The sequence below is a fragment of the Procambarus clarkii genome, chromosome 52 (genome assembly GCF_040958095.1).
Source record: "Procambarus clarkii isolate CNS0578487 chromosome 52, FALCON_Pclarkii_2.0, whole genome shotgun sequence".
NCBI lineage: Eukaryota > Metazoa > Arthropoda > Malacostraca > Decapoda > Cambaridae > Procambarus > Procambarus clarkii.
Window position 1 is genome coordinate 24,478,905 of NC_091201.1, and position 13,623 is coordinate 24,492,527.

General features: G+C 48.7%; 1 protein-coding gene and 1 long non-coding RNA gene across 5 annotated transcripts in view; both read right to left on the reverse strand.

The window, feature by feature from the left end:
• LOC123763636 (insulin receptor substrate 1 chico) overlaps positions 1 to 2,777 on the reverse strand; it is a 103,707-nt gene extending 100,930 nt beyond the window's left edge. For 2 of the 4 annotated variants that reach the window (XM_045750887.2, XM_045750885.2), the window contains exon 1: positions 2,452 to 2,777. In XM_045750887.2, coding sequence (XP_045606843.1) covers positions 2,452 to 2,613 — 162 coding nt within the window. In that variant the 5' untranslated portion in view covers positions 2,614 to 2,777. The remainder of the gene's footprint in view (positions 1 to 2,451) is intronic. The other 2 variants (XM_045750886.2, XM_045750888.2) reach the window with 1 other exon arrangement.
• A 934-nt stretch (positions 2,778 to 3,711) lies between these two features.
• On the reverse strand, positions 3,712 to 13,111 carry LOC138349763 (uncharacterized). The gene is made up of 2 exons (XR_011222716.1): positions 12,939 to 13,111; positions 3,712 to 3,777 (listed from the first exon to the last, which is right to left on the reverse strand). It is a non-coding gene; the product is annotated as an uncharacterized lncRNA (long non-coding RNA).
• Positions 13,112 to 13,623: the final 512 nt, after the last annotated feature.

Here is a 13,623-nt window from a genome sequence, read left to right on the forward strand (position 1 = left end):
GGCATAACTGGCCGACCCCTCACAGTGTTCAAGAGAGAACTGGATAAGCACCTCCAAAGGATAACTGATCAACCAGGTTGTGATTCGTACGTCAGGCTGCGAGCAGTTCGTCCAACAGCCTGGTTGACCAGTTCAGCAACCAGGAGGCCTGGTCGACGACCGGGCCGCGGGGACGCTAAGCCCCCGGAAGCACCTCAAGGTAACCTCAAGGTAGAGTTTGGAGCATACTTGGAGAGGATTTCGGGAGTTCTTCTCCCTGGGGTTAGCCTCGACTTCGAGACGCTGTGATTCCATGTGTTTTATGATCTTGCTTCTTGAGACGTTAAGAGCTGTCGGTCTGTCATTGTTTGCGTCTGCTTTACCTTTTCTGTTGTGAAGTGCGTCGACATCTTCAAGAGGAAACTAGATTTATTCCTCCAAGGAGTGCCGGACCAACCGGGCTGTGGTGGGTATGTGGGCCTGCGGGCCGCTCCAAGCAACAGCCTGGTGGACCAACCGGGCTGCGGTGGGTATGTGGGCCTGCGGGCCGCTCCAAGCAACAGCCTGGTGGACCAACCGGGCTGCGGTGGGTATGTGGGCCTGCGGGCCGCTCCAAGCAACAGCCTGGTGGACCAACCGGGCTGCGGTGGGTATGTGGGCCTGCAGGCCGCTCCAAGCAACAGCCTGGTGGACCAAACTCTCACAAGTCAAGCCTGGCCTCGGGCCGGGCTTGGGGAGTAGAAGAACTCCCAGAACCCCATCAACCAGGTATCAACCAACCCACAAGCCCGTCAATTCACAAATAAAACAAGCCTGCCTGTCCACCCTCCCACATACTACAGCCTCCCCAAATGGCCCTCTCATTCACAAGCCCAACCACGTTAAACCCAGATAAGTCTGCCCGCTCGCCCATATAAATAAATGCCATCTCGCCCACTAGACAAAAAAAAATAAGCCTTGGCTACCAACCCACACGAATTCATACCCACACACAAGCCTGCCTCTTGACCACACACACAAGCCTGCCTCTTGACCACACACACAAGCCAGCCTCTTGACCACACACACAAGCCTGCCTCTTGACCACACACAAGCCTGCCTCTTGACCACACACACAAGCCAGCCTCTTGACCACACACACAAGCCTGCCTCTTGACCACACACACAAGCCTGCCTCTTGACCACACACACAAGCCTGCCTCTTGACCACACACACAAGCCAGCCTCTTGACCACACACACAAGCCAGCCTCTTGACCACACACACAAGCCAGCCTCTTGACCACACACACAAGCCAGCCTCTTGACCACACACACAAGCCAGCCTCTTGACCACACACACAAGCCAGCCTCTTGACCACACACACAAGCCTGCCTCTTGACCACACACACAAGCCAGCCACTCCCCCCCCCCACATAGCACTCTCTTCCCGCCACACACAACCCCCTCACTCCCCATATGTATGCATGTTGTACCTAACAGCCAGAACGCACTACTTGGCCTAGTATGAAAGATTTGCCGAGGACCCGATTTGCCTAATAAGCTGAGTATTCCTGAAATTGTATACTGTATTTTTAAATTTTTTATGAAATAATCTTTCCATTATACATGATTTTTTTAGGTGAAAACTAACGTAGTTATATGACCAAAGCTAACCCGACCTAGCCTAACATAAGTCTGTCAGTAATTCATGTTCTTAATACAATAATAATATTAATTCAAATAAACCCATTTTATTTTTTTAAAAGCAAAAATCTGCCTGTTTGGCAAATCGGGTTTTGCATACTAGACCAAGTATTGCGTTCTGGCTATGGGGTACAACACAGATATTGCTTTGCACTTTGGCTTTTTATATCCCAACGAACCTGTGATTTTTTTTTTTTTTAGCGGCCAGTATTATCAACACAGGACCTGTCCCCTAGCACGTGATCTTCGCCTTTCTTTGTTTTTTGTGGAGTAGTTTGACCACCTATTTATTACTCGATTTTCATCCATTTTCCTTTTATATTTTCCTTTCTAGTAGAAACGATGTCTATGTGCAAGAGTAGTCACACTAAACTAAGGAGGACGAGGTAACGTAACATAATTAACGTGCTAAATGGATACAGAAAAGCAGTCAACGCTGGGAAATGTGATCGCTGGAAGAGTTTGACGCTAGGAACTTAACCGTCTGGCGAAATTTCCGGATGGGAAAAAGATTGATCTGCGTTTCAAATTTCGATGACCTACATTACACACTTTAAAACTGGTCGACATTACAGAGAGGTGCCGTAGCCCACAACACTATCAAAGTTGCATGAAAGCAAAGCTATATAGAAACAATTTCTGTATTGAACTTAATTCACACAACTCTGCTAGCCCCGCGACCAACCAATAACTCGGCTAGTCTGCGGAGCAATCACACATTAATTTAAGCTGTGCTACATTTCACTACAGGTGTAGGCTAAGGACAAAAAAAAAACTGCGACATACCTTAAGCTTCTTCAGGTAGCCAGCCTTGACGATGTCTTCGTTAACACCAACGTTATTAACGGAGCTTTTCCTATTAGGCAACATCTTGGCCAGCAGATGTTTCCAGCACAACGCCTCACCACACTTTAGAAACAGGCCTGATCTAGACTTTACGGCTTTCATATAATAACAAATTTTCCTTTAATCGATTATTTGCTTTTCTACAAATCTGTCACAACTTGATACACAGCACATTTTCACCAGTAGGATTAACCCGACTCAATGATCACACTTTTTTTCAGAATAGGCTTCACCTGACGCGTCACCAAAGTATTTTAAATGGAAAACTGGCAGACAATTTTAGCCATACTAAATTGTGTATATGTATACTGTATATACATGCATACATATATAAATTTATATACAAACACTGATATATATACACACACATATATATAATATACTATATAAATATATATATATATTTACAATATATGTAATATATATAGTGTTTGCATGTTATATATATATATATATATGTGTATACACGATATATATATATATATATATATATATATATATATATATATATATATATATATATATATGTATATATGTCAGTATTCCTAGTCCCTTCGTGTTTGATGCGTCAAGCTTCAAAAGGTGAGAGCAACTTAAAATAATGACTTAGAAATTAATGATATGGTAACTCCACAGGTACAAAATCCAACCGAGATGCCTTTTCCTCAAGTGGTCCAAAGGTTCTTCACAAGTGGTAACGGGGCTTTTTGAGTTAACGAACGGCACAGCTCACAAGTTTCACATAACTGTGTTAATCAAATATTAAAGCAGACATTTGTTCTCACTTAACCAATCGTAACACTGCATATAGGCTTTGGGGGGCTAAGCGATAACATTCTGGTATAGCAGCATTCCTCTTTTCTTCGGTTCAGACAAATATTTGATAACTTATTATTCAGTATTTCCTTACACGCACACACTGTATCAGCTCGTTGTACGAAGCTTAATAGTGAATAGATTTCAGATTTCGAAATTCTTAAGTGTAGGCACAACTTGGAGTCGAGAGTAGCTGCTGGTGGTTTAAGCTGCCACAATTACCTTAACTGCCAAACTAGCTGCACTGACAAGGCAAAGCTTAAGAATTTCAATCGTCTCCAAAGTCAACGGTTCATTGTGCCGTTTGTCATAAGCGTTTGTTTAGTTAATATGGTACTGGCAAGGCACTAATGCCATATCAAAACACGCGTTTTCTATTGGTCATTACACTTAAGTTGGAAACTCACAGGAATTTTCACGGATATCAGCTGCCATAGCAATCGTCAGTATCTGAAATGCAGAGAGAAAATATTTAAGAAAAAGATTTAATGATTAAATGCACTACATATATATAGAAGGGGGGTACCACCTCTGGTGCAACTGTAGGGACCCATAGCCTCGGAGAAGAGAATAAAAGGTATTCAGAGAAGATCTTGCAGATTCTCTGAACACGTGTTTAGCATTTTCTTCTCCTGCCACCCTACTTTTATCTTATTTTATACAATGTGATTTATTTGTTAATTTATTGTATTACGTTACAGTTTACAAAAAATACCCCATATAAAGCAATAACTGTTCTAAAACCTCACTCAGCTCTGCAGAGGTGGAGTGCATGCCCAAGATACAGCAAGCATTAACTCTCTAGATCACCACCCTGAGGTGCTGGAACAGGAAACTTGACTGCTCATGGGGATCTTGTTTCCCTAACGAGTTGCTCACCTACCTCTTTTAGGAACTTAAGTGCACATTTATCCCCCAGGTGCCGCATCTCGGAGCCTTAAGGCCTGTCTGTAGATCCTAGACCCTAAGCGTCTGTAAACCTTACGTGTCTTAGACCCTAAGTATCTTAGGGCCTGATGATCCAGGCAGGTGCCTCCACTCTCGGGCGGCTTAATCGTCATCAATCATCAGGCAGGTGCCCAAGGCAGAATTAGGGCTAGCCAACAGGAAGTCCCCCAGTATGGCCGACTTGCACAGTAAGGAGGCATCCTTACCTCCTCAGGAGGCTGGAGAACATTGCCTTCCCCGAGGCAATGTTCTCCAGGTAATGCTATCTGTGTCGCAGTGCGTATTCCTTTACCATCGAGTTTAACTGGGAGTGTTGCTAAGTACACACACACACAGAGATCACACTAACGTGATGCATTTGTTCATTGCTAAGTACACTTGATCGTCTTCCAGGGAGAAGCTTAACACAAATGCTATAGCTTTTAGAAGTTTGTCATACTCTAGTTATTTTGGGCTATCGAAAGAGGGCGAACACCTTAAGAAATAGGTAAGCGTGGACAATGTCAGACACCTCGTCAGGAGGTACAAAGCATCGTGTGTATCCAGAACTCTTCTCGATTCCTCCAGCCTCAGGTCATTCAGTTTATCTTCTAAGATTGGCATCTTAGAAGATAAACTGCTCGAATACCATTGGCACCAATGGCATTCGAGCCACAGGTGCCCCCTAACAATCGGTGGAGACGAACACTCGAGCTCCTGGTATAACGGTTCTTACTGCATATATAACTGTTATACTAGATGAGATGATTTCGCACTTTAAAGGATTTAGGGAGTCTTAGCTCCTCTCAGATCTCACCAGCTGTAGATTCTCTAGAAGGGACTCCTGTGTCCCTGCCACAGTGTGAACATCCAAGAAGCAGAGGTCGAGCTCTCTGGTAAACCAGCGTGTCACCTCTTTAGCAGCCATGCAGAAAAGAAAATAAGTGGATTCTCCTGCTGGACACCACCTGCAGAAACTGCTTCATGTCCCCCAAACAATATTATAGATTCCTTACTCTATCCTGCCGACATGAAGGGGGAGTAGATAATGAAGTAGCTAAAGTAGATAAGTAGCTTATTCGAATTGCTTTAAAAATCACATCTTATATCAATGAAATAGTTTGTCCTTATCCAAGGATAGAGGTCAAACGTTTGCGGGGCTAGCCTTACCCAGCGACTGGTGAACGGGTCACTTTATGACGAACGTGGGTGGGTTCGGGTCGCCCACTGCCCATCCTTAACCGAGAGTCCGATTCCTTTGAGATGAAAAGTAGGTAGCCAAATCCTACGAATTTTATGATTTCAAGAAGCCGTGCAACTCAAATACTAGAGCAAGTCTATTTACCTGGGCTCTAGGAGACTGTTCAGACTGTCACAACTCCCCATAACCTGGGGGCCTCAGGGCTGAGTGGAGAGCGCTCGTTGTCCTATTGGCCCGGGTTCGATTCCCTGCCGAGGCAGAAACATATTGGGCAGCTTCTTTCACTCCTAATGCCCTGTTCACCTAGCTGTAAATAAGTACCTGGGAATTAGACAGCTGCTACAGGCTGCTTCCTGGGGGATGTGTGTTAAGAGAGAAACATACGTAGTAGATATAATAGGAGAAACGGACTGGTTAGAAAGGCGGGGTCCAAAAAGTAAGTAAGTAAGTATCAAAAGAAGGCACCAAACCGGGAAGGCTATGTAGCACCATCAAATACGCAAAATAATCAGAGGGTGCTAAATATCACCAAGGATGCCAATACGAGAACAAAAACGCATAAGGCGAACGATATCAAAAGTATCCGAGTCACCAAGAATTCTATCGAGGGACAGGTGACCGCGAGGGGCGGTCGGAAAGCAAGACACACGCTCGTCCTGGAAGTCAGGACATTCAAGAAGGACATGCACGACCGTAAGAGGGACAATGCAACTAGGACAATAAGGAGCAGGGCGGCGCTCCATCAAGTGACCAGGGGTTAAGCGAGTATGGCCAATACGCAACCTCTCCAGAGCTGTTTCCCACCGCCGGTTACGGTGGAAGGAGGACGGCCACGAGGAAACAACATTTAAGAGTACGTAGCTTGTTACCAGTAACAGACAACCAAGAAGCCTGCCAACGGGTAAGGACTGAGGAATGGATAACCGGGTAAAAGTCGGAATACGGAACGAGAGATGGGACAAGAGCGGACAGCTTCCTTGGCGGCAGCATCCGCACGCTCATTTAAAGACACCAATATGGCTGGGAACCCAACAGAACTCAACCGACTTAAATTTACTGTGAACGAGAAACAGCCAATGCTGGATCTCGACAACTACTCGATGAACCGGATTAAAGGACCCGAGAGCCATGAGGGCACTACGAGAGTCAACAACAACTACAAAGGAAGACTGACAACGAGAAAGCAGGAGACGAAGAGCATAGAGAATAGCATAAGTCGGAATACGGAACGAGAGATGGGACAAGAGCGGACAGCTTCCTTGGCGGCAGCATCCGCACGCTCATTTAAAGACACCAATATGGCTGGGAACCCAACAGAACTCAACCGACTTAAATTTACTGTGAACGAGAAACAGCCAATGCTGGATCTCGACAACTACTGGATGAACCGGATTAAAGGACCCGAGAGCCATGAGGGCACTACGAGAGTCAACAACAACTACAAAGGAAGACTGACAACGAGAAAGCAGGAGACGAAGAGCATAGAGAATAGCATAAAGTTCCGCTGTAAAGATGCTAGTCTCCGGAGGCAAGCAACACATATAAGTGCGATCAGGAAAAACAACAGAGTAGCCAACACCGTCCGCTGACTTGGACCCATCGGTGAAGACAGAAACGGAGCGGGAGTGAGAAGAAAAGTGCTCGAGGAAAAGGCGTTTTAGAACCGTAGGAGGGGTAAAAGCTTTAGTGACACGGGTCAAGGATGTACAAAACCGCGGAAGAGGGACCCTCCACGGGGGCAAAGAAGGAACAACACGAGGAGAAACATCAGAAATACGAATGGAAAGAGAATCCTGTAGGCGAGATAACTGGACAGCAAGAGGGAGGTGGTGAAGAGGAACAGGAACCGCAGGAGGGGTAAAAGTTAAAGCACAACAGAGGCGAGAGGAAGGATGTTGCAAGGACCGCGCAAGATAGCGAAGACAGTAGCGATCACGGCGATCCTGGAGAGACAGGAAGCCAGTGTCAACATACAAGCTAAGGATGGGAGTCGAACGAAAGGCACCAGAACTGAGGCGCAACCCAGTATGGTGCAAAGCATCAAGACGGCGAAGAGTAGAAGGAGAAGCAGACGAGTAAGCAGGGCAACCATAATCGAGCTTAGACAGGACGAGAGAGGAATGTAAAGCAAGGAGAGTGCGCCTATCTGCCCCCCAAGAAGTATGGGACAAGACCCGAAGGAGGGTAAGGGCCTTGGAGCACTCAACACGGAGGTAAGAGATATGGGGAGACCAAGACAAACGAGTGTCAAGGAATAACCCCAAAAGCTTCGCGGAATCTTTGCATTCAAGGGGATGACCATAAAGGGACAAAGAGGGACGAAGAACAACCCGTTTCCGCGTAAAAGTCATGGCACAAGTCTTAGAAGTAGAGAACTTGAAGCCATGATCTGTGGCCCAAGATGACACGGCCTCAATTGCAAGTTGAAGCCGGCGTTGAAGGAGAGGCGAATCATCACCCTGACAACAAAGGGTAAGATCATCGACATAGAGAGCGGAGAAGACACCAGAAGGAAGAGAGGAAAGAAGACCATTGAGGGCAACCAGAAAAAATGTAGTGCTCAGAACACTACCCTGGGGCACACCTTCGTATTGCTGAAAAGAGAGAGAGAGCGGTACCAAGGCGCACCCGAAAGGAACGACGAGAGAGGAAGCTGCGGAGAAAGAGAGGGAGATGACCACGAAGGCCAAAAGAATGAAGTTGAGATAGGATATGATAACATTACTTTGTACATATACTCGCGTGTAACATTACACGCGAGCATGAGAGATATTAGCATAAGGTGGGAGCCGGCGAACCTGGCGTCTCGCCTCAGGAAAAGATAAACGCTCCCGGTGCTTCAAGTTGAGGACGGCTGCCTCAAGCTTGTAATGGACACACGCACGGGAGAAGGCAGGATGGGCCTCACCGCAGTTGAGGCAACGAGCCTGGGGAGAAGTGCACTCCGATTTAGAGTGACCTTCGCCACCACACAAAGGACAGAGAGAGACAGTCCTGGAACAGCGGAGGGCACCATGCCCAAACCTCCAGCACTTGTTGCAGAGCCGAGGAGAAGGAATGTACTCCTGGACAGAGCACCTGGCACCAGCAAGAATGACAGAGGGTGGAAGGGTCCTACCATCAAAGGTAATCTTCACAACCCGGAGGGGTTGACGGCGACTACCACGAGGGGGACGAGTAAACGTGTCAACCTGGAGAATAGAATGGCCCTGGGCAGCAAGGATGTGTCGAATATCGTCGTGGCAGTCGCGCAGGTCCCGAACACCGGTCGCAACATGGGGCGGGAGCAAAATAGTGCCAACACTGGCATTCAACTGAGCGTTCTTCGAGACCCGAACAGGGGTCTCGCCAAGGCAGGATAAGGCAGCCAAGCGGGAAGCAGCATCCTGTGAAGGAGCAGCAACGACATGTGTACCGAGACGAGTGGGGTTGAAAGTAATGGAGGCATCCACGGTATCAACGAGATGTCGATGGATGGAGAAATCGTCAGGAGGCGCAGAATCAAGAGGGAGGAGATCAAAATATTTGGCCCACGAAGCGGGACCAAACAAGGCTTGATAGGTAGCAGAACTGGAAGGAATCGAGCGAGGGCGGCCGTGACGAGGACGGCGGTGAGAACCCCCAGAGAGAGAGGGGGTAAAAGGCGCAGTAGTTACAACTAGAGAAGGAGCCGCGCCAGGGGACGAGGTAGTCACCACTGGGGGCTTGGGGCTCGACCCAACCACAGAGGAGGGAGGGGAGCCAGGGGAAGGAGTCAGAGAGGCCAAAGGAGGAGCAAGGTCGGGGCCCAATGCAGCGGAGGCTACAGAGCCCGGTCTTCCAACACGGACCGACTCGGGGGCTTGGTCGCCCACCCCACGAGCCTCAGAAGGTAAACCAGAAGCAGCCGAAACAGGGGTTATCATCATTACGAAAAGAAGAATTTATTCACGAATGTGTCCCCACACCCACCATGGAACCACAATTAGAGGCAGGACACCCAACAAGAAGCTATCGCCGATCTTGCCGGGGCCTCCTAGGGGTGCGTCGTGAGTATACGCCCCACAAACGCCACCTGAAGAAACCGACAGTCCGTCGAGATCGGGTTCAGTGACGAAAGGGGGATTGACAATAAAAGGTTCCCCTCGCTCTCGACGTCGGGTACTACAGTTCTACGGGTGCAAGAGTATGCCTCCTCAAGCACCCGGGCGTCAAAATAGAAGAAGTCCAAGGGAAGAACCAGAACGAGCAAAAGGTCGGCAGGAAACGGCAAGCAGATAGGAGAAGAGGGGGGAGAAAAACGAAACAGAAGGAAAAGGAAAAGATGCCCAGCAGAATTGGAGAGGACGGCAGCAGGAGCACAAGGCTAGAAAAGGACAGAGGACTGTCCCAAGGAGCATCACACTCCGGCAGCCGCCCACTAAGCCCCCCACACGGCGACAACGAGCTGAGCGGGGAGGGGGCGGGGTCCAAAAAGCTAATCGCTCGAACCTGTAGACACCAATAGTAAATACAGACATGTTATGATAGTGGCAATTACGGTAATGGCAGTGCTATGGTGGTTATCTTGAGATGATTTCGGGGCTTAGCGTTTCCGTGGCCCGGTCCTCTACCGAGTCTCTTTTTTGTTACACACCCCAGAAAGCAGCCCGTAGCAGATATCTAACTCCCAGGTACCTATTTACTGCTAGGTAACAGGGGCATCAGGGTGAAAAACATTTTGCCCATTTGTCTCCGCCTCCACCGGGATCGAACCTGGAACCTCAGGACTACGAATCCGAAGCGTTGTCCACCCAGCTGTCAGGCGTTATGGTGGTGGTGGCGATAGTGTTATGGTAGCGGTGGTGACTTATGGTGGTGGTGGCGACAGTGTTATGGTAGCGACAGTGTTATGGCGGCGACAGTGTTATGGCGGCGACAGTGTTATGGCGGCGACAGTGTTATGGCGGCGACAGTGTTATGGCGGCGACAGTGTTATGGCGGCGACAGTGTTATGGCGGCGACAGTGTTATGGCGGCGACAGTGTTATGGTGGTGACAGTGTTATGGTGGCGACAGTGTTATGGTGGTGGTGGTGACTTATGGTGGCGACAGTGTTATGGTGGTGACAGTGTTATGGTGGTGACTGTTATGGTGGTGACAGTGTTATGGTGGTGACAGTGTTATGGTGGCGACAGTGTTATGGTGGCGACAGTGTTATGGTGGTGGTGGTGACTTATGGTGGTGACAGTGTTATGGTGGTGGTGGTGACAGTGTTATGGTAGCGACAGCGTTATGGTGGTGGTGGTGAGTGTTATGGTGGTGGTGGCGAGTGTTATGGTGGTGGTGGCGAGTGTTATGGTAGCGACAGTGTTATGGTGGTGGTGGCGAGTGTTATGGTAGCGACAGTGTTATGGTGGTGACAGTGTTGTGGTGGTGACTTATGGTGGCGACAGTGTTATGGTGGTGGTGACTTATGGTGGCGACAGTGTTATGGTGGTGGTGGTGACTTATGGTGGCGACAGTGTTATGGTGGTGGTGGTGACTTATGGTGGCGACAGTGTTATGGTGGTGGTGGTGACTTATGGTGGCGACAGTGTTATGGTGGTGGTGGTGACTTATGGTGGCGACAGTGTTATGGTGGTGGTGGTGACTTATGGTGGCGACAGTGTTATGGTGGTGGTGGTGACTTATGGTGGCGACAGTGTTATGGTGGTGGTGGTGACTTATGGTGGCGACAGTGTTATGGTGGTGGTGGTGACTTATGGTGGCGACAGTGTTATGGTGGTGGTGGTGACTTATGGTGGCGACAGTGTTATGGTGGTGGTGGTGACTTATGGTGGCGACAGTGTTATGGTGGTGGTGGTGACTTATGGTGGCGACAGTGTTATGGTGGTGACTTATGGTGGCGACAGTGTTATGGTGGTGGTGGTGGTGACTTATGGTGGCGACAGTGTTATGGTGGTGGTGGTGACAGTGTTATGGTGGCGACAGTTATGGTGGCGACTGTGTTATGGTGGCGACTGTGTTATGGTGGCGACTGTGTTATGGTGGCGACAGTGTTATGGTGGCGACAGTGTTATGGTGGCGACAGTGTTATGGTGGCGACAGTGTTATGGTGGCGACAGTGTTATGGTGGCGACAGTGTTATGGTGGCGACAGTGTTATGGTGGTGGTTATCTTCTTGAGGTTATCTCGAGATGATTTCGGGGCTTTTTAGTGTCCCCGCGGCCAGGTCCTCGACCAGGCCTCCACCCCCAGGAAGCAGCCCGTGACAGCTGACTAACTCCCAGGTACCTATTTACTGCTAGGTAACAGGGGCATTCAGGGTGACAGAAACTTTGCCCATTTGTTTCTGCCTCGTGCGGGAATCGAACCCGCGCCACAGAATTACGAGTCCTGCGCGCTATCCACCAGGCTACGAGGCCCCTACGTAGCGGTGGTGGCGACAGTGTTGTGGTGGCGACAGTGTTGTGGTGGCGACAGTGTTGTGGTGGCGACAGTGTTGTGGTGGCGACAGTGTTGTGGTGGCGACAGTGTTGTGGTGGTGACAGTGTTATGGTGGTGGTGGTGGCGACAGTGTTATGGTGGTGACAGTGTTATGGTGGTGACAGTGTTATGGTGGTGGTGGCGACAGTGTTATGGTGGTGACAGTGTTATGGTGGTGACAGTGTTATGGTGGTGACAGTGTTATGGTGGTGACAGTGTTATGGTGGTGACAGTGTTATGGTGGTGGTGGCGACAGTGTTATGGTGGCGACAGTTATGGTGGTGGTGACAGTGTTATGGTGGCGACAGTGTTATGATGGTGGCGGCGACAGTGTTATGGTGGTGGAAGGAGCAGTGTTATGGTGGCAGCGGCAGCAGTGTTATGGTGGCAGCAGTGTTGTGGTGGTGGCGTGGAGGGGCGGGCGGACCAACACGCATTGCGCAACCCGTGAGGCGCCTCCCGCCCTCCACCCGTCACAACACCATCTCCCCGCTCACCCAAACACACACACACACACACACACACGCCCTCCTCTCTTATCACCCTTCCACGTACACACAACCCGTCGTCGTACACACACACACACACGGCCCAAGAGGCCAGAATCCTGGTCCAAAACGCCCTCCCAAGACCAGGTTTATTTTGGCAACAGAGGCAGAGTGAAGCCCAGAGAACTGACCGACATCACTGCGTATGAATGGACCCTCCCATGGCATAATACACCCCCATAAACTTAACACCTGCTTTAATACAACATGCAAGGCGCCACCCATTACCACGATCCCGTGTTTGCGAGTGTGTAAAAGGGGGGAAGAGGATGGTGGTTGGTTGTGGTGATGGTGGTGGCGAGACTACTACTACGTCGCAATGAATCCCGTTAGACGACCCCCTCCCAGCCGGGGAGGGTGTGTGTGTGTGTGTGTGTGTGTATGTGCTGTGTGTGTGTGTGGTAGGGGGAGGAGGAGGAGGCCCGGCCCTACACACACACACACACGCACATACACACACGCACCGCCACAACTATTTCACTCATTTACCTCCACTAGCGCCGCCATCACCGTTGTTTTCCTGCGGGAATCACTGCACTACACCTTCGTACACTCCACGGGACACGAGACAAGCGGGCCACGGTCGTTAAATCCGGCCATTTCAGTGAAAATTTGGGGAACTGCGCCATGTAGTTCACTAGCCAGCCTCCATCTTAGTAGACAAGGTCACGTGGGGACGGTTGTAAACAAGTAGGACGCACGCGTCACGTGACGTCACTTTCACGCGCCACATTTAAACTGCGACTTCCCTTAAACTACTCGCTATGTACGCCTTAATTGTTCAATTGTCTCATTTAACGTGGTGGAGTGGTACAATTATATATACGTAGGTTATAGATATGTAATTACTATTAAGCTAAAAATATGTCATAATAACAAAAAGTTCAGAAGGGATACTTATATATATATATATATATATATATATATATATATATATATATATATATATATATATATATATATATGTCGTACCTAATAGCCAGAACTCACTTTTCAGCCTACTATGCAAGGCCCGATTTGCCTATTAAGCCAAGTTTTCAAGAATTAATTGTTTTTCGACTACCTAACCTACCTAACCTAACCTAACCTAACTTTTTCAGCTACCTAACCTAACCTAGCCTATAAAGATAGGTTAGGTTAGGTAGGGTTGGTTAGGTTCGGTCATATATCTACG